This window comes from Pinus tabuliformis, chromosome 3_1, assembly GCF_031772625.1.
Source record: "Pinus tabuliformis cultivar Carrire ecotype Pingquan chromosome 3_1, CPIR1, whole genome shotgun sequence".
NCBI classification, from domain to species: domain Eukaryota; kingdom Viridiplantae; phylum Streptophyta; class Pinopsida; order Pinales; family Pinaceae; genus Pinus; species Pinus tabuliformis.
Genome location: NC_142301.1, coordinates 493528972 through 493550230, shown reverse-complemented (window position 1 = coordinate 493550230; position 21259 = coordinate 493528972). Strand labels below are relative to the sequence as shown.

At 41.1% G+C, this 21259-nt stretch overlaps 1 protein-coding gene across 5 annotated transcripts in view; it reads right to left on the bottom strand.

Annotated features, from left to right (window-relative positions):
* Positions 1-21259, bottom strand: part of LOC149187956 (pentatricopeptide repeat-containing protein At1g10910, chloroplastic-like) — a 420882-nt gene that overhangs the window by 149681 nt on the left and 249942 nt on the right. For 4 of the 5 annotated variants that reach the window (XM_089411507.1, XM_089411506.1, XM_089411508.1 and 1 more), the window contains one exon: positions 7600-7699. The exons of the other annotated variant lie outside the window; for it this stretch is intronic. In XM_089411507.1, coding sequence (XP_089267633.1) covers positions 7600-7699 — 100 coding nt within the window. The remainder of the gene's footprint in view (positions 1-7599; positions 7700-21259) is intronic. 5 annotated transcript variants of the gene reach the window in all.

Below are 21259 nucleotides of genomic sequence, written 5' to 3'. Positions count from 1 at the left end.
AGGATTCTTGAGGAGATCCACCTCATGAATCAATACCTTGCTACAAGAGCCCATAGCATGCAGTAGCAGGATGGCTCAGTGGCAGTTGGTGCAGTCAGGTGCCAGAGTGACAGATGCAGAAGCTAGTCGCAGTCAGAGACTGAGCAGCGCAGAGCACAGTTGACATCAGTGTAGATGGCACAAAACAGAGTCAGCAGCAGCACAGAGGCTTCAGTAACAGTTCAGATTCTAGCAGCAGTCACTCGGGTGACAGAAGCATCATACTGACCACAGTTGGTTCAGTATTTCGGATGCTTTTCCGTTGCAGTTGTTGTAGTTGCAGCAGCAACAGTTGGAGAAGGTTGCAATGCAGATGCAGATTTGGCAACAGTTGCACGGATGGAGCAATCAGAGTTGCACAGTAGTTGATGGGTAGCAGAAGCTAGACATCAACAGCACAACAGGAGATGGTGCAGAGACAGAGTGATGCTTCAGTAGGTTGCAGCACTAGAGCACATTCCTCACAAAGAGGGAGTGTTGATTTTTGTAGCATCGGGTGTGCTCTAGCCTCAAGATTTTGCAAAGAGGCTAATACACATGCATTCTCCAAAATCTAGAAATCGTTTGGGAAAAATCCACCTAGAGATGGTTTAATTAAAATAATTAATCATTTTTAATGTATTCCTAAGTCTAAACTTAGGAAATGTGATTAATTAAAGGGTATTAATTAAATCTAGTGCGAATCTTCTAGAAGAAGACGAGGATCAACTCCTAGTTAATCTTAGCCTTTGATTATGTTTTAATCTTGATCATTAGTGCTCCAACGAAAGATTATAAGGAACCTGATGGGCACTTGGAGAGCAAACTGAGATAATGAAATCTAGAGATCAAATTTCTCAAGAGTAGCAGTGTTGAGTTGTCGGAGAGAGATCGAGTGATCTTCTTGCAGTGAGGGGCAAGGATAATAGACCAAAGGATATTTTTCCAGTTCCGGAGAGTGCAAGGAAGAGAAGGCATCGAGAGGTTCAAAGAGGCAGTGCAGTGCTTCAGAGGGAATCCATAATTTTGTTGGGAGAAATCAAGATCTAGTGTAGGAAGCTGGGTGTGAAACCAAAGAGCCAAAGTCGAGTTCCAATCAACAAATTGATCAACGAGAAGGGTGACACAGTTCCTAGAAGTTGTGACGCAGATCTGCGTAGGCTGACGGAGAGACTGCGCAGAGGCAGTGTGGGGCTAGCCATTCAGGGCCTAGATCAGATTTGGATCGCCAGTGACAGTGTGAGAATATTCTGGCTACCTCTTTGCCAATTTATTCTCTGTATCAGATTCCCCGTTTGGGCATCTAAATATTTGTACTCAAATTACTACTGCATAATAATTAAAACAATTAGCTACTGCACCGATTTTCCCACATTGGGTTTTTCCAGGGACGATTGTCCAAAAAAAATCGTGTATTTATTTCTCCCCTGGGCAGTAGTTTGTTTCCACAGTGTTTTATGTTGTGAAGGCTGCAGTAGATTTTATTTCAATGTTTACTGTGTAACACTATAAATAACTTGATTCAGAAATTAACAAGTACGAGAAATTTAATCAGTTGTTGCAGTAGGGAATCGGGTGACCGATTTTTCACAGCTAAGGCGGAAGAATTCTTGATGCCCTAGCACCAAAAACCCTAGCAATTACCTATGTGATGGATCAAATAGTTTTATGGAAGAGATAATTAAAGTTCACCACTAGGATATTCATTCACATGTTATTCATGAGTAATGCACGCAATAATGACATCTAGATACCATTCAATAAATTTTCAACAAATTAGAGCACAATAGAAAATCCTAGATTCAATATATTCCATACACTAGACATAAAGAAAATGATTATTCAACAATAAGCTCACTTACAAGATAACATGGATGAGATTTCATCCATTGGTCCAAACACTAGCTCCAAAGACAAATGTCAAAATGCATTCATAGATTAGATCTACTCCACAAGACAAGAAGGTTGAATTACATAAGAGGCCCAAATTCCAAGTGTGCGTGATGATTTACAAATGAATCATCTCTCCTCTATTTATATGAGTACTAAAGTTCATTTTAGCCTAAGCCCCCTAAAACAATAAAATAATGTCACAACAAGAAGTTAGGTCACAAGCCAACTTACCAGCCAAGACAAAACATATAAAATTTCCCACAAGTGTGAGTAGTAGGGAAAAATATGATGGCGTCATCCATGTGTAAGCCTCTTTAGGGCATGTGTTGAGGTCTCTTGGAGCGATGCTGAGTGTAGAGACCTCAAAAATCACCTCCTAAGGGTTGGCCCTTAGGTCTGTATCAATCTCCCTCTGTGGACCCCAAATTTCATCTTGGGGCACAAAAGTGGTCTCATGGATCTCCAAATGGCCAAAGTGTTTGTCTTTGCTCCAACGTTGAGAGATTACAAGGTGGTGTTATCCCTCCCATTTCTCAAGGGGTGAAACCATCCTCATCTAAGGCCTTGATCAACTGTCATCCCTCACAAAGTGCTAAGGCCAGCTGAGGGTATGTTGTGTCCAGGTGCATCACCTCGAAGATCGTCAAATGCAGGGCAAAGTGCCAAAGTGTTGTGGGTGCTAATCCTTTGCGGGAGGCTTGGACATCCACAATACCCAGAAATCGTTTTGGAAAAATTCCACCAGGAATCAGTTTTATTAAAATAATTAATTATTTTTAATGGAGGCCTAAGTCTAAACTTAGGGAATTAAAATAATTAAAGGGTATTAATCTAACTATGGGTTAAACTTCTAGAAGAAGATGAGGATCAAGCCCAAATGATCTGAGCCATTGATTATGATCTAATTTGGGTCGTTGGTTCTCAACAAAAGGATTATAAGAGGAGGCTTGATGGGCATTTGGAAGAGACATCGAGTGGAGATCAGAAGATCAAATTTCTAAAGCACAGCAGTTGCTGGGAAAGAAATTCGAAGTGATCTTTTGTAGTGAGGGGCAAGGATAGCATCCAGTGGGGAGTTTTCCTAGGTCGGAGAATACAAGGCAAAGAGGGCAAAACAACGTCCAAAGAGGTTGACGTTGGGCCACGTAGTGCTGACGTAGTGATAGCGCAGAGCCTGAAGGGAGATTGAATTCCTGCTGAGCAAATTGAGTTTCAGAAGCCAAGAGTCGGGGTGTGAGACCAGGAGGCTGAGAACTAAAGTTTCCAGCCTGCAGACGGTCAAAAGGAAGAGCAATGCAGTCCCCAGCAAAGGTGACGAGAGACTGCGTGGGATTGACGCAGTTCTGTGCAGAGTCTGACGCAGAAGTTACAGAGAGGCTCACTTCCATTAGATCAGAGTCGGACCTTCCAGAGACAAGGTGAGATCATCTCACTATTTCGTTTTGGCCAGTTTCTCTCTGTATCAAATAGCCAGTTGGGCATCCAACGAATTGTACTCAGAATTACTATTACATAACAATAAAACCCTTAGTTTTTGCATCGGTTTTCCCGCATTGGGTTTTCCGGAGGACATTTGTCCTAAAATAACTGTGTAGATGTGTGTGATGTTTATTTATCTCCTGTGTTGTATTTAGTTTCTATAGTTTTATTTTGGTGTATGCCGCAGTGTATGTATTTCAGTATTTGCAGTAGAACAATACAAGTAACTTGTTCAATTAATTTAACAAGTACGTGAAATATAATCAGTTTGTTACAGCAGGAATTGGGTAACCGATTTTTCACATGGTAATCAGAGCACAGATCGTGAGCAAAAGAGCTCAGAAGCAGAAAGGAAGAGCAGTTTGAATTACTACAGAGGCAGCAATTTTAATTCCCAGCAGGCAGCGCAGTTCTTGGGCCAGAAGGTAGAAGTTTGGAGGAGAATTCGATTTCTTTGAGTGAGTCGACAGAGAAATTCGATCATCAAATCGAAGCTTTGCAAAGGCAGAAGAGAGCAACGTATTTTTCCTTGCAGAGCAGATCTTCAACTGGGATGCAAACATTTTGCAACAATTGCTGACAGAATAGCGTAAGTGGGAGAGAGAGACACACACACTTAGAGGTAATTTCTTCCTCAAATAATTCCTAGCTATGGAATTTGAATTCTCATTTGCTGAGCAGCAACAAGGGGCAGCAAATCTACTGACTCCGGTAGGGAGTGCGTAGGCTAGCCCAGCAACAACACAGAGGAGAGAGGAGGTCATTCAACTTTTTTGATTGGCAAAGATGGCATTCAGTCTGTTGAGGGATCAGGATCGGTTGGATGGTGCATCCAACTATGTGATCTGGAAGGCGAGGATGTCATGTGTTCTGGATGAACATTTTCTCAAGATCTACGTTGACAGTGTGGTAGCTAAGCCTATGGATCCAGATCCGCTCAAAAAGTACAAGGAGAGATGGCGAAGGCCAAGCGGATGATCCTCGACAAAGTAAAGGATCATGTAGTGTATCACATCTCAGGCAAAGGGACTGCCAAGGAGATGTGGGATGCCTTGTCCACGCTATATCAAGGATTTTCCGAGCAGCAAAATATGTACTTGGAGTAGAAGATGAGATCTACGTAGATGCAGAAAGGGGTACACATTGATCCGTTCCTTGCAAAGCTTCAGGAGACTCGTGATGAGTTGGCCGTTGTGGAGTCAACACCTCAGCCTACCGAGATGGTGAGGCTGGCTCTAAATTCAGTCTCAGAAGAATGGTAAGTGTTTGTCCAGAGCATCCTAGGCAGGGAGAAATTGCTAGACTGGGAAGGAATGTGGGTCGCTCTTCAACAGGAAGAGATGAGGAGAGACTTAGTCAAATGCAAGCTTGACAGTAGCAGCACCAGCAGTGGGTCAAAGTCCAAGGAGGAGGATGAGAATGCAACCCTTGTATCTAAGGGGTAGTAGGAGCAGCGGAAGAAGAAGAAAGGTATTTCAAAGATCAAGTGCTTTTAGTGTGGTAAACTTGGTCATTACGCTACACAGTGTCCTCTCAAGAAGAAGGACAAGGACAAGAAGCATGATCCAAAGGCTGCATCTACACAGATCGAGGAGGAGGAGTTTGTCGTGATCACCTAGAGGTGGGGTGATATAGTGATGTAGTTCGAAAGAATTGCAGTTGGGCAGGATCCTTGAGGAGTCCAACTCTTGGATCAATACTTTGCTACGGGAGCCCAAATCAAAAGTAGCAGGATGGACCAGGATCAATTGGTGTAGAGGAGTGTCGTAGTGACAGTTGCAGTGGCTAGGAGCGCAAGAGACTGAACAGCACAGAGCTAGAGTTGGCAGCAGTGCAGTTGGCACAAAGCAAAGTCAGCGGCAGCGTAGAAAAGACTTGGAATATGTAGATCTCCATTGAGATATAAGAATATATATTAAAAATGTATGAATAAGAATGATACAATTGAGAGTGAGGGTCCTGTATATATAGCCAGGTAAGTACCCTTTCACGAACAGTCATGTCTATAGAGACATGCTCCTTTGTTTAACTAATTATTATTTTAATTATATATTATTGTGATTATTATTTATTATCTATATTTATTACTTTTACATAACTATATTCATAACAAGATTCTAGTGTTTCCAAATGAGTTTTTATCGCTGAAACATGCATAAAACAACAATCTAATGATGATATCAACCCTAGAAATAGGGTTTAAGGAAAAAAATACTAGATTTTTCTTTTTCAAAATGATGTAATGCAATACCTGTTGGAAATATGATTATACTAAGAGGACAGTAGAGGGGGTGAATCAGTATAATGGCCAATTTTAACCAATCAAAACACTTCAATACATATACAATTTAACCATATCAACAACATAAGAACACACCAGATATGTATGAAAACTTATTTTATTATTAGATGATCTTGTAGGCACCAACCTACTGTTACATTGGTTTATTGGCACCAACCAGGAGACACCAATCCCCTGAGAAATGCAGGTAGCAATTAGAAGACACCAGTCCCTTGAGAAATGAAGTCACCAATCTGAACTCCTTGTTAGATCCCTTCCTATAACATTTTCAAACTCATATCCACAGGTATTCCTGTTTATACAACTTTCTTGAATTCTGATCCAGATTGTCTTTCTTCAAGGTCTCCTTTGTTTCGGCATATCAATCCCTGCTTTGTATTTTCAGCTCTGTTTTATCCACAGTCCTTATATGTTTCTCCTCTATTCTGCACTTATACACTCTGATCTCTTGGAGGCCATACTTTATTCTACTTCTTTACAACTCATAATTCAAAACAATGTTTCTGCATATCAAGCTTACAGATTTCACAACATTCAACTGCACTCGGATTGAACAACTTCTTACTTATTCCTTCACTTATCCTTTGACCTATTCAGCGATCACACGTCTTCCAAGTACTTATTTCCCAGGCTTCTTCTGTTTTCAGTCACACAAACCTTCTTTTCACTTATCTGTCTTTCTCAATCTTCGCACAACCAAACCAAATAGATGATTGCTTACCGCAAAACCACTACAGTATCAATCTACTGAATCAACACACGTCAAAACTTCTTTGGCTTATTTATATTAAATTGGCACAACAAAATCCTATCAGGGCCAAAATTACATGGAGGACAAATCAGAAAACTTGAAATATTCATTTTATTTCTATTGCTGGAAATCTGGTCTGAATGACCCAGATACCTTGGCTCCTTGGGGGCTTAGCTTTAGTCCACGAAACTGCATGGTGTGACCTTGGTTAAATAGACATTCCACTAAATCTGGATCCGGGTCCACTTGCAAGTTGCTGGACACGTACAAGTTCTCTTTCTTCTCCTTGATTTTTACAATATATAGAACCAGAATGAGAAAAGAATGAGGGAAATAAAAGATAAAACAGAAAAATAAAGAAAAGTAAAAATAGTAGTCTCCAAATATAATATTCTCTTTTCAGAGAAAATAACATGTGTGAGAAAAAACTGCAACTACATAATATCCCCCTCTTTCCATAATAATCACCAATAAGATAACCTGCACTGATATATGGAATTTTTCTTTTAATGCACTCTTTTCATGCCTAAAGTAGACCCTACGAATTTCCTAAGGAGAGAATCCCCTAGGGTCGTCAACATCCCATACTCACATTGAATACTACACTAAAACTATAAGTATGGTGCACCTTCATTGCTGAATCATCTATCAGTATGTATCTCTAATATATCCTCTCCATGTACATATGTGAAAATAGTTTGTTAAAACTATTTCCACCCATCTATTCATGGATAGTAAAATCAGTTGACCATGTGCCAAGTCTAAAAGGCACTTAACTAACTGTAGGTGTTGTGTTAGTGGACTAACCGACCAATGCACCTTGCAATGTACTCATGAACTGTCACTACCGAATGGTGAAATCTATAACAATGAGTCTGTCCTAAATGATATCCATGAATATGTACTATAGATTAACACTGATTTATAAGGTCAAATACGAAGTTAACAAACCCAAAAAGGACCTCTGTAGACAAATGCAACAAGCCATGCATGTCCACATAAACCTAACATCTTATATATTATGCCTTCCATATTTGGAAAAAAACACTAGGGTTCCTAATCAAATGGAAAAAACCCTAGCAAAAATAAAATTAGCCTTACAATAAAAAAATGCAGAGATGAAATTAATTAATTATATAGAACTGTATAAGCTTACCTGATCTTATACCCTTCGCCTTCATTTCGTCAAATATCTTTTGGGCATCATGTATTTTGCCTGCCTTGGCAAGCCCATCCATCATCAAGCAGTATGGCATCTGCATTGTAACTTAACTGATCAGATTAGTAGAAATTACTCAAAAAAGTCTAGGTAATTACAGTATAAAAAGAACTATTTTTACAGAATACCACGTTTTATCAATTTGTATGTGTATGGATATTGTCACTTCTAGTTGGCCATTGTGTTGTTAGAATATTGGGCACCATGTTATTAAACAATACTGCCATGAAAGAGAAGGAACCCTCATTTTTCATGATAGAATATTCAACAGAGAATAACAGATTTTTTAAATCACCAAAGCTCACGGTATAGAACTGTTAATTTTGGACAGCATTGCATGTGCTCTAGCTCTGAAATTTTGTGGAGGGGCTAGAACACATGAGATCTCCAACACCCAGAAATCATTTGGAGAAATTCCACCCGGATGAGGAGTTATTAAAATAATTAATATTTTTAATGGGTTCCTAAGTCTAAACTTAGGTAAATAAAAATATTAATGGGTATTAATAAAGATATGGGTGAGAAGCTTCTAAGAGATGAGAATCAAGTCTGTTTTAATCTTAGCCGTTGATTAGAGACTTAATCTCGGTCGTTGATTCATCAACAGGAAAAGTATAAGAGAAGACTTGAGAGTTATTTGGAGACACACCGAGCAAATACTCAGTAACCCAAAGGAAATCGATTCACAAGGAGAAGGTGTTCGATTTCAAAGGGAGAGTTGCACCGTGAAGGAAGAGGAGGGCATCAGCAACAATCAGAGACTGAGGAGGTGACGCAGGTCATTCGAGAGACAGCACAGAGGGAAGAGCAGGGAGACAACACCATTGGAGACGAAGTCCTCACACAGGCTGATGCAGACTGACGCAGAAGTGGGTGAAGGGTCTCCAGGGTGTCAGAACTTCTCCGAGAGGAGGAGAAACTTTGTCTCGGGGGTTTCTCCCAAAAGTGTCTCAATTTTTCTGTAGAATCATTCCTTGTAAAGTGATTGTTGTTGAAGATTAATAAATAAACCCTCATCTATTGCACCGATTTTCCCACATTGGGTTTTTCCGAAGACAATTGTCCAAAAACAACTGTGTTCATACGATTGATTCTTGTGCTAGTATGTGAGAACTGCAGTCGAATTTATTTTAATGTTTACTGAAGGGTTTCGTAAATAACTTATTGTGAGAAATAAGTAGGTGAAATAAATCAATTACTACAGTAGAATTTTGAGTTAGAAATTTTCACATGGTATCAGAGCAACGATCAGGCAACAGGATTGCAGAATCTACTATGAGTCAGAAGCATGACGTCGGGCCATCAACTTAAAGGGACTCATGCAAATCTCCAGAGAACGAAGAGAGCACGAAGATCATGGATCACGATTATTCTATGTTAGCTTCCAGACTGGAAGAAGAAGTCGCTTGCCTAGCGAGTTCTGCCTCCTCTAAGGTTTGGTATATAGAGAGTGGAACTTCCTGGCATATGACAGGAATATGAGAATGTTTTTCGAATTATCAGGAAGAAAGGATGAATTTTCAGATCACCATGGGAAATAAGGCAAAATGTACCCCCGTAGGAAGAGGTACTATAGTCTTTCAAACAGAAGCAAGGGATCGGCTTCAAGCAACCAATGTGTTGCATGTGCCAGGATTGGGGATGAACTTACTCTCTGTATCTCAGCTTCAAAACAAGGGCTATGATGTTTTCTTCATTAAGGAGAAAGTATATGTCAAATACCCGAGTTGGAAAAAGAAGGCCCGAATTGGAGTCAGAAGTCACAGGTTGTATAGAATATAGCTAGAATCTTTGATGGCACTGATAGGCAGCAGTGGGGAAAAAGATTTGAATGAGCTATTGCACAGGACGATGTGACACTTACACCATGGGGCTCTAAGAATTCTCGGGAAGACAATATCAAGAGTTCCAGAATTAAGTACCAAACGAGATGATGTTTGCAAAGGATGCGCACTAGCCAAGTATGCCAAGGCAACATTTTCCAGAAGCAACAATAGGGTTGAGTGTTCTAGGGTTGATACACTCAGATATCTGCGAACCCATGCCCACAAAAGCTCTTAGTGGTGCCAAATCGTCACCTTCATTGATGATTGTTCCAGAAAGACTTGGACCTACTTTCTAAAAACCAAGGATGAGGTTTTTGTTGATTCAAAAAGTTCAAGGCTCTAGTTGAGAATCTGACAGGAAAGAAGATAGAGATATTGCACTCAGATAATGGTGGAGAATACATCAACAAGAACTTCATTGTTTTTTGCGCAAGGAAAGGCATCAAAAGAGAGTGGACAGCCCCCTATAATCCAGAGTAGAATGGAGTAACAGAAAAGAAGAATCGGACTATTGTTGAAGCAGCCAAGGCAATGTTGTATGATCAGGATATGACCAAGTTTCTATGGGCAGAAGCATGCAACACGACAGTGTATATCCAGAACAGGACTCCTCACAGGGCATTAGGTAAGATTACTTCAGAGAGTGTCTTCACCGGTAAGAAGCCTAAGGTGAGTAATTTCAGGATATTTGGGAGTTTGGAATATTGCCATGTACCTGAAGAGAAGAGGAAGAAATTGGATCAGAATGCGGAGAAAGGATATCTTGTAGGATATAGCGAGAATGCTAAGGCATATAGAATCTATCTTCCGGGGAAAGGATATCTTGTAGTATATAGCGAGAATGCTAAGGCATATAGAATCTATTTTCTAAGGAATAGGAAGATTGTAATTCGACGGGATGTAAAGTTCATGGAGAACAGATCTTTAAGAAAATCCCAAGAATGCCTTCCGAAAAACAATCAAAGGATGATTCGTTGGTCCAACCACTTCAACTAGCAAAAACTAGCTCTAGTATTTCTCCTAAAGGAAAAACTCTAGAGGTGGAGCCACAAGAAGAAGAGGAGCAGGTAGAACGAGTAAGGAACTTCGACCGATACTACGAGATGCAGAGGACTTTGTCGGGGCACCCAAGAAAGAGAAAAGGGAGCGTAGATAGCCAGATAGATACCAAGCCTTGGTGGCTCAGGTTGGAGAACCCTCCAGTTTTCAAGAGGCCGTTCAGCATCAAGTATGGGTAAATGTTATGGTGGAGGAATACAGTTCCATAATGATCAATGATGTCTGGGAAGTGGTGCCTAGGCCTTAGGAAAAGTAAATTGTAGGTCAAGATGGCTCTACAAAGTCAAATACATTGTAGATGGCAGTGTAGAAAAATACAAAGCCAGGTTTGTGGCTAATGGGTTTGCTCAGAAGGCAGGAATAGACTACGTAGAAACCTTCGCCCCAGTAGCCAGGTATACTTCTATTAGATCTGTGATATCCCTTGCAGCGCAGATCAGTTGGGAGATTCACCAGATGGATGTCAAGACAACATTCTTAAACGGGGTGATTGAAGAAGAAGTATACATTGAACAACCAGAGGGTTTTGAGACCCATGAGAAGAAATCTCATGTATGCAGATTGAAGAAACCTATATATGGGCTTAAACAGGCACCTAGAGCATGGTACGGTCGAATTGATGGCTACTTGCAGAAGATGGGATTCGTCAAGAGTGACGCAGATCTTAACCTCTACTATCTGGTTGTAGAGAATGAGCCTCTAATCCTGGTTTTATATGTTGATTATCTCTTTCTGATAGGATCATCGAGGCTCATTAAAGATTGCAAGGAGAACTTAGCCACAAAATTTGACATGAAGGATTTGGGACAGATGCATTATTTCCTGGGGTTGGAAGTTTGGCAACAGAAGGGTGAAATTTTCCTTGGGCAAGGGAGATATGCTACAGAAATTTTGAAAAGGTTCATAATGCAGGACTGTAGACCTATGGCTACTCCAATGATCACCAACTAGAAGAAGATTGATGCATCCAAAGAAAAAGAAGTCAATCCCACCTTGTACAAGCAACTCATAGGGCTTGGGCAAGGGAGATATGCTACAGAAATTTTGAAAATGTTCATAATGCAGGAATGTAGACCTATGGCTACTCCAATGATCATCAACTAGTAGAAGAATGATGTATCCAAAGAAAAAGAAGTCAATCCCACCTTGTACAGGCAACTCATAGGGTCCCTAATGTATCTGGTCAATACTAGGTCGGACAATTGTTACGCTATCAACACCCTCAGTCAATTCATGGTAGAACCAAAGAGGGCACACTGGGCAGCAGCGAAGCATGTTCTCAAACATATACGAGGAACAGTCGAGCATGGACTAATGTACACCCAAGGCAATGACATCAGGTTGAGTGGGTTCACTGACGCAAATTGGGCAGGAAGCTCAGTAGATCGAAAGAGTACCACTGGGTATGGTTTCAGCATTGGATCAGGGATGACCTCCTGGTGTAGTAGGAAAACAGAAATCCGTGGCTCTGAGCTCTGAGCTGAACATATGGAAACTAGCACAGCTTCGTGCGAAGCCATATGGCTTACGAAATTTCTTGTGAATCTATTCAGGAAAAAGATGGAAGCATCCAGTGTTTTGTGTGATAATCAGAGTTGCATCAAGCTCTCTAAGAATCTAGTCTTTCATGATTGGTCGAAGCGCATTGATATTAGGTGTCAATTTATCAGAGACTGTGTCCAACGAGGGGTAGTACAGTTGACGTACGCCCCAACAGGAGAACAGGTGGTGGCAGACATTCTCACCAAGGCCCTAGGAAGAACAAAGTTTGTTTACTTCAGGGAGAAGATGGGGATGGTGAAGAATTTGTTTCAGTAAGTAGAAGCGGATAGTATAAGGAGTAGCAGTGCAGCAGTTAGTAGTGGCACTGCTATGGCCAGCACGATGCAGCATATTCTAAGGAAGTTGCAATACAAATGTAGTAGTGACAGTTACAGTGTCATGGGCAATAATACAAGTGGCAGCAGCGCAATCGATGAGGGGCAGTAGGTCGAGCATCAACAGTGCAGAGGACCAATGTCGTGGATCAGTGTGATTCTTTTGTTGGGAAGTATTGCTAGAGCACATTCCTCGCTAAGATGGAGTGTTGATTTTGGGTAGCACTGGATGTGCTCTAGCTCCAAAATTTAGTGGAGGGGCTAGAACACATGAGATCTCCAAGACCCAGAAATCATTTGGAGAAATTCCACCCGGCTAAGGAGTTATTAAAATAATTAACATTTTTATGGGTTCCTAAGTCTAAACTTAGGAAAATAAAAATATTAATGGGTATTAATAAGGATATGGGTGAGAAAATTCTAAGAGACGAGGATCAAGTCTGTTTTAATCTTAGTCGTTGATTAGAGACTTAACCTCGATCGTTGATTCATCAATAGGAAAAGTATAAGAGAAGACTTGAGAGTCATTTGGAGACACACCGGGCAAATACTCAGTAACCCGAAGGAAATCGATTCACAAGGAGAAGGAGTTCAATTTCATAGGATGAGTTGCAAGGTGAAGGAAGAGGAGGGCATCAGCAACAGTCAAAGACTAAGGAGGAGGTGACACAGGGCATTCGAGTTACAGCGCAAAGGGAAGAGCCGAGAGATAGCACCATTGGAGACGCAGTCCTCACACGAACTGACACAGAAGTGATGCAGAAGTGCGTGGAGGGTCTCCAGGGTGTCAGAACCTCTCCAAGAGGAGGAGAAACTTTGCCTCAGGTGTTTCTCCCAGAAGTGTCTCAGTTTTTCTGTAGAATCATTCCTTGTAAAGTGATTGTTGTTGAAGATAAATAAATAAACCCTCATCTGCTGCACCAGTTTTGCAACATTGGGTTTTTCCGAGGACAATTGTCCAAAAACAACTGTGTTGATATGATTGATTCTTGTTCTAGTATATCATTGTTATTTTCTCTATGTAATTATGTGATAACTGCAGTAGAATTTATTTTAATGTTTACTCAAGGGTTTCGTAAATAACTTATTGTGAGAAATAAGTAGGTGAAATAAATCAGTTACTGCAGTAGAATTTTGTGTTAGAAATTTTCACAAGAACAGCCTACAAAGACTGGATTCAAAGCATCTGAAGTCATCATTACATCAATAAGAACCAGAAAGATTAGAAAATATGAAAGGAAATGTAAGGCTTAAGATTCCTATAATTTTCCAAAGTTTTTGAAATATATACTTCAAGAAAGCTTGACAGAAAAAAGAGGAGATGTGAATAGAAATAAAAAGCAAATTAGAAGAGAGATGGTTGTGACATACTTGATGAGGAATAGAGATATGGCACAAAAAATAGAGATATGTAGTGTAGAAGTAGGCAGACCAAAGCAACAGACAAAAGGAGCCACTGCCATCTCAAACAGTGACAACGCACTCGTCTGAGAGTCACACAAACGTAGAATAGAAAGTTGAAGACCAAAGCAGCTAAGACATGCAGAGACACCCAACTCACACACAGAAGGATGACATCAAGGACAGACAAACAGGACACAAAGATGTGAACAAGCCCACCAAACCCCGTGAAACAATAAAAAAGACAAACGAAAGCAAACACCCATACCCATAACTCAGCAAAACACATCTTCCCGTGAATGCAGTTACAGAATGTAGAAGCACAACTTAATTATATGAAGGGAACATCATCCTCGATTAGCAGAATCCCTAGCATTTCAGATGTGATTGCAATAAGAACATTCTGAATTCGACAGAAAAGTAAATGTGGATCTCAGTAACAGACCCATGCACAGTTCTCCACCTTCAACTCTTGTTCCAAACAGTCAAGCCCATTGAGAAAGCTAGTCCAGGTTGAGCATGTTCTAATGGCCATTGGAATTCAAGGGGATCTGCATTGTAGCTTACTAGCACAGTGCACTCAGTTCTATTAAAGAGTGCAACTAGGGCTAATTCCCCTTCCTAGAAGCCTTATATATATATATATATATATAAACAATATTTACTATAAGTTACTACTCACCATAATTTAAGCAAATATTTGCATAAAAGATGTGATAAGGAAAAAGATATAAATAAATATACTTACCAGGAGTTACTACCCACCATTATTTATGGGTTCTTCAACACTTTAACAAATATGGGTAAAAATGTAAATGTGCAAACTTACCAGAATTTAGTTTACTAAGATACGTGATCCAATTTACAAAGAGACATGTCTCTTGGGTATCTTGAGTATAAAATTCACTTGAAACTTTTCATTTTAAACAATTCACTTATCATCTCATATCTTCTTGTACTTATTGTTGATGTTCTGCCATGTCCCCAATTAAAAATTTTGTCAAGGAAATTCTCAATTTTGCAATTTTGGTGATTAATATATTATTAGATAAATAAATAAATTTTTGGAGAAAAGGAAAAGGTTGGGACTTAGGAAAAGAAGAAAATTAAAGTGAAGATAAGTTGTGGGGGTCACCAAAGGGGAAATCGAACCACATGAAGAGGGGAAAGCAAGGGGGTCTAATTAGTGGAATCCGCAAGGAAGGTTGAGCATCAACTATAAAAAGAAGGCTAGAGCTTCATTTTGATCATTCTATTTGGCATTTCATTGCTGATTTTTGGAGGGTTTGCTTGAGCTGCTTAGCCAAGTCAACCAGTGATGCTTAGCACAAGGATTTCCAAATGGAAAATCCCAACTCTCTTTTGTTGAACCAATAGTGTCACCCTAAGAGAGAAACTTGGAGCTAATTGGAGATTTCTTTTCCTGATTTTTGTGAGTCATTTCATCTCTGCAACAGGTGGTGCGAAATTTTCAGGGGGACGCAATAGCAGAAATAGAGTTGCTTGGAGATGGAATTTGCCAGGGAAATTTAGCTCAAGAATTTGCAGGAATTTCTCTTGGAGGAGGACGAATTTCCTTGTGGAGCTTTAGAGTCGCAGTTTGTTGCATTTCTGAGGGTCAAACTGTTCGTCTAGGGCCTACACAGGGGTTTATTCTAGGTCAGATTGTGGAGCATCTGACAAGCAAAATTTGTGCCCAATTTTAGCTGGGATTCCTCTCTATAATTCTAGAGCTATTTCTCAGAGTTTTCTCCGTTGATTGGAGGAGGACTTGGAGTAGATTTGTTGTAGTTTCCTGCTAGGACGCAGAGCTGGACAATTGAGGAAATTCGCTCAAATTTGGGTAATATCGGGGAGCTGGAACTAGCCCAAAAGTTTTTTGGGTTTTGTTGGTTCAGGGCTGGAGAGCTTTGTCCTACTTTTTCAGAATTTTTGGAGCACATTTGAGGCCCCAAATCTTAAATTGCCTCAAGCAACAACGTTAAAATTGGCAACCAAGGCCAAATTACATGTGGGTCATATTATTTATGGTAGCTGATATTTTTATTGGATCCCTCTCATTGAGAGGTGTAGGATTGATCTAAAGATCATTCAAGTCCGATAAATATTATGAAGTTATGAATTTATTTATGTTATGGACAAATTGTTAAGTTGGCCAGCAACTTATGTAGGCTCAGAAGCCCAACAGTCATGTCTATTCAACCTCTACATTTTAGTATAAATAGAAGAGGACTTCAAGTCATTTCTACACACACTTGGATCTCTTCCTCTCTCTACTTGTCTTTGGGCTTTAGTAGGAGGAGAGATCCTAAAGAAAAGCCGGAAAAGCCGGAACTACCAGAAAAGCAGGAACTGCCGAAAAAGCTAGAATAGCTGGAACTGCCGGAAAAGCCAGAAAAGCCGACACTGCCAGAAAAGCCGGAAACGCCGGAAAAGCCGGAAATACTAGAAAAGTCGGAAAAGCCAGAAAAGCCGGAAAATCCAGAAATACCAGAAAAGCCAGAAAAGCCGGAAAAGCCGGAAAAGCCGGAAAAGTCGAAATGTCGAAACTGCCAAAAAAGCCGGAACTACTGGGAACTGCCGAAACAGTCGGAGCATCTGTCTCCGAAGAAAGACAGCATGATGTATGAGATCATGGGCAACATAATAAGTAGCAGGATGATATGAGAATGGGCAGCATATTGATGCATGATGATATGAGAATGGGCAGCATAATGATGAATGAGATCATCAGCATGGGCAGCATAATGATGAATGAGATCATGAGCATGGGCAGCTTGATGATGAATAAGACCATGGAAGATGCAGCATGATGAGCAGCATGATGAGCGCAGCTCAGTCATCAAGGTTCAACACAAGTGACAGTACAGCAAGGTGTCACACGGCAATGTGTAGCAAATACATGAGATGCAGCACTATGATAGGCGAACGAGTCACCTTAGAGAATCAGTTGAAGCAATATGTCTTCAACTGATCTCATGTCGATATCAAAAGTCAAAGTGATTGACTTCTATTGTAAATGTACTATCTCTCTCACTTTCTTTGTTGAATTTTGAAGAACATAAAAGAAGAATTGATCAAGGGTTTCCCCACATTGGGGTTTGTCCCTGGCTAGCGCCACAACTTGTGTCCTCTTGTCTTGGCTTGTCTTTTGCGATTTATATTTATGTTCTATCTGCAGTTTACTTTATGCTAATGTGATTACTAACGTGGAAAAGAAATTGAAATAAATTGCTCTAGCATAGAACATACCTAAAATTAACATGGTATCAGAGGTGAGGTGAAGACAATGCCCAAGCAAGAGTGAAAGAGCAATCACCAAAGACAATAGGGACAAGACAAAAGGATCAATGGGTTCCACATCTCTCTTCTAAGTTCACAAAGGGTGAAGTCGAAGCAAAACATATTATCAAAACGGCATAGCGGAAGTTTCTGATGGCCCATCTAAAGATCACTTCATTAGGAAGTTTGGATCTAAGGGTGGAAGGAAAGGCAGATGCCTTGGTTGTAATAAGTTCAGCCATTATGCGAAGGAGTGTCCGAAGGTAATGCGAGTCATCAAGGAAATGGTCGACTCTTCAAAGAAAGCAAGGAACCCCGAATCACTTTTATGTACCTAATCGCAAGAACCTGGTGTCTGTCTCGGAAATGGAAGTCAAAGGTATCGAGGTGGCACTCATCGATGGAAAGGTACATGTTTGGAAATAGAATTTTCAAAGATGTTTTTGCGTTCAGGGTTGTATCAAATTGCAGGAAGTCCACTGGGGACCATGTCCATTGTCACGTAGCACCGAAGGTCTGTGAGTCAGATGGTGACAGGGATGTCTGAATTCAAAAGGAGCATGAAAGTACATGTCTAAGATGTACCAAAGGAAAATCTTACAAGGGGACCATTCCCCTCATGTAGCAGGTCCATAGGTCTAGAACAACCCAAGGGTTCTGAGATTGATAATCAGGAATCTCGCATATGCAGGTGGAAGAAATCCCTCTATGGCTTGAAGAAAAACACCCTGGGCATAGTATAAGAGGATCGATAGCTATCTGATAAAGTTGAGATTTACTAGGAGTGAAACGGATCCAAACCATCCGAAGGTTGTGGATGATAGACCTCTCATACCAGCACCTTATGAGGACGACCTACTTCTAACAGGTGCAGACCCTCTCATTTGCAGAAGTAAGAGGGAGTTGGATTCCAGATGTGGAATGGTGAACTGCAAGCCTGTGACTACCTCGAGGATCTTAACTTTCAAAAGTTATATGGTAGTGATGTCGGACCAAATTTGGGAAATGCCTCTGAATCTCATAAACTAATTAGCGTTGATGTTCTTGGTGAACTTTCGTCCGGACATATGTTTTGCAGTTAGCATGGTGAGCTTATATTTGGTTGAACCTCATTGGATTGGTGCCAAGAATCTTTTGAGATGTCTTTGGGGCACAATCTCTCATGGATTGAGATACACTGCCGGAAATATGAAACTACATGATTATTCGAATGCTGATTGGGCAAGAAGTGTGGAGGATCACTAGAACACTTCTTAGTGTTGTTTCTCTTTGGATTCTGCTAATATATCATGGATGAGCAAGAAGCAGAAGTCGGTTGTTATAAGCACCGCTAAGACCAGATACATATCTACGAGTATGATCTCGTATGAAGCTACCTGGTTGGGGAAGCTCTTCAAGTGAGGTGTTTGTACCACTGCGATTCTCTGTGACAACCAGAGGTGGGATTCAATTATTAAGGAATCCTGTATTCAACGATTGCTCCAGCAGATAGACATCAGATACTACCTTATCTGGGATATCATAAGTCTATGAGCAAGGAAGCTCCATCGCTATGAGATGATATATAGGTCGCTACACTTTATCTAAGCCCCGGGGTAAAGATCAAATCTATGATTTTCCCGAACAACTTGGAGTCGTCAAGAGACCCTTGTACAAGGCTCCTGCATGTTGTATACATTGAGCTCTAGGAGCTCTAGGGGCTTGTGGTACTTACTGGAGCAACATACGACCATAGGGTGACTCACCCTCCCCTGGTGGTGCACACTGGGACAGGATGATTCGCTCTCCTGTGGACAAGATGATCCGCTCTCTTGTGGGACATGATGATTCGCTCTCCTGTGCATAGGATGATTTGCTCTCCTGTGAACAAGATGATTCGCTCTCTTGTGGGACAAGATGATTCGCTCTCTTGTGGGACACGATGATTCACTCTCCTGTGTAGCAAGATGATTAATTCTCTTGTGAGGTCTGGATGATGTGTTCTCCATGACGATTGTGTAGCAAGATGATTAATTCTCCTGTGAGGTCTGGATGATGTGTTCTCCATGACAATTGTGTAGCAGGATGATTAATTCTCCTATGAGGTCTGGATGATGTGTTCTCCATGACAATTGTGTAGCAGGATTATTAGTTCTCTTGTGAGGTCTAGACTATGTGTTCTCCATGATGATTGTGTAGCAGGATGATTAGTTCTCCTGTGAGGCTTGGATGATGTGTTCTCCATGCTGATTGTGTAGAAGGATGATTAGTTCTCCTGTGAGGACAGGATTGATTATGTTCTCTTGTCGAGGCATCCTACCTATGCAGTCTGGGACACATGGGAAGTACCTCTCATCTAATCAATGAGTAGGGAAATGAGGATAGGGACCGTAGTAGTATCGATGGACGCATCGTTGTATCTACTGTACTCCCTATGCTAGGATGACCTTCATTGATCTGGGATCAATGATACTGGTCTGGGACCAGTGGTAGGAGTTGTACCCACTATGACACTGACTTCGGGTCGGTTGAGCGCTGGTCTAGGACCAGTGGTACATACTCTGAGACTGACTTTGAGCCTGTAGAGTACTGGTCTGGGACCAATGGTAGGAGTTGTACCTAATATGACACTGAGTTCGTGTCAGTTGAGGACTGGTCTGGGACCAATGGTACACATTCTGAGACTGACTTCGGGTCAGTGGAAAATGGTATGACACATTCTCGATCAATTCTTCTTCTTCATGGTTCAGCAGAGCTAAGTTGAGCAGAGCAGAGCCAGCAAAGCTGAGCAGAGCAGAGCAGAGCCAGCAGAGCTGAGAAGAGCAGAGCAGAGCCAGCAGAGCAGAGCAGAGCCAACGGAGCTTAGCAGAGCAGAGTAGAGCCAGCAGAGCTGAGCAGAGCAAAGCAGAGCCAGCAGAGCAGAGCAGAGCAGAGCCAACAGAGTTGAGCAGAGCTAGCAGAGCTGAGCAGAGCAGTGCAGGGCACTAATAGCAGAGATAGTACAGTTGGACATATGGATCAGCAGATGGAGTTCTCCCTAGTTGAGAGGGAGTGTTAAAATTGGCAACTAGGGCCAAACTCCATGTGGGTCATATTATTTATGGCAGCTGATATTTTTATTGGATCCCTCTCATTGAGAGGTGTAGGATTGATCCAAAGATCATTCGATTCCGATAAGTATTCATGAAGTTATGAATTTATTTATGTTATGGACAAATTGTTAAGTCGGCCAGCAACTTATGTAGGCTCAGAAGCCCAACAGTCATGTCTATTCAACCTCTACATTTTAGTATAAATAGAAGAGGACTTCAAGTCATTTCTACACACACTTGGATCTCTTCCTCTCTCTACTTGTCTTTGGGTTTTAGTAGGAGGAGAAATCCCAAGGAAAAGCCGGAAAAGCCGAAACTGCTAGAAAAGCCGGAAAAGCCAGAACTGCCAAAAAAGCTGGAACTGCCGAAAAAGCTGGAATAGCCGAAAAAGCCAAAAAAGTTGGAACTGTCGGAAAAGCTGAAAAGTCAGAAAAGCCAGAACTTACAGAAAAGTTGGAAACGCTAGAAAAGCCGGAAATACCGGAAAAGCGGAAAAGCCGGAACTGCCGAAAAAGCCGGAAATACCCGAAAAGCCAGAAAAGCTGGAAAAGCCGGAAAAGTCGGAACTGCCCGAAAAGCCGAAACTACTGGGAACTGCCGAAACAGTGGGAGCATCTGTCTCCGAAGGAAGGCAGCATGATGTATGAGATCATGGGCAACATAGTAAGCAGCATGATGATATGAGCATGGGCAACATATTGATGCATGATGATATGAGCACGGGCAGCATAATGATGAATGAGATCATGAGCATGGGTAGCTTGATGATGAATAAGACCATGGAAGATGTAGCATGATGAGAAGCATGAAGATGAGAGCAGTTCAATAATCAAGGTTCCACACATGTGATAGTACAGCAAGGTGTCACACGGTAATGTGCAGCAAATAGATGCGATGCAGCACTATGATAGGTGAACAAGTCACCTTAGAGAATCAATTGAAGCAATATGTCTTCAACTGGTCTCATGCCGATATCAAAAGTCAAAGTGATTGACTTCTATTGTAAATGTACTATCTCTCTCAGTTTCTCTGCTGAACTTTGAAGAACATAAAAGAAGAATTGATCAAGGGTTTCCCCACA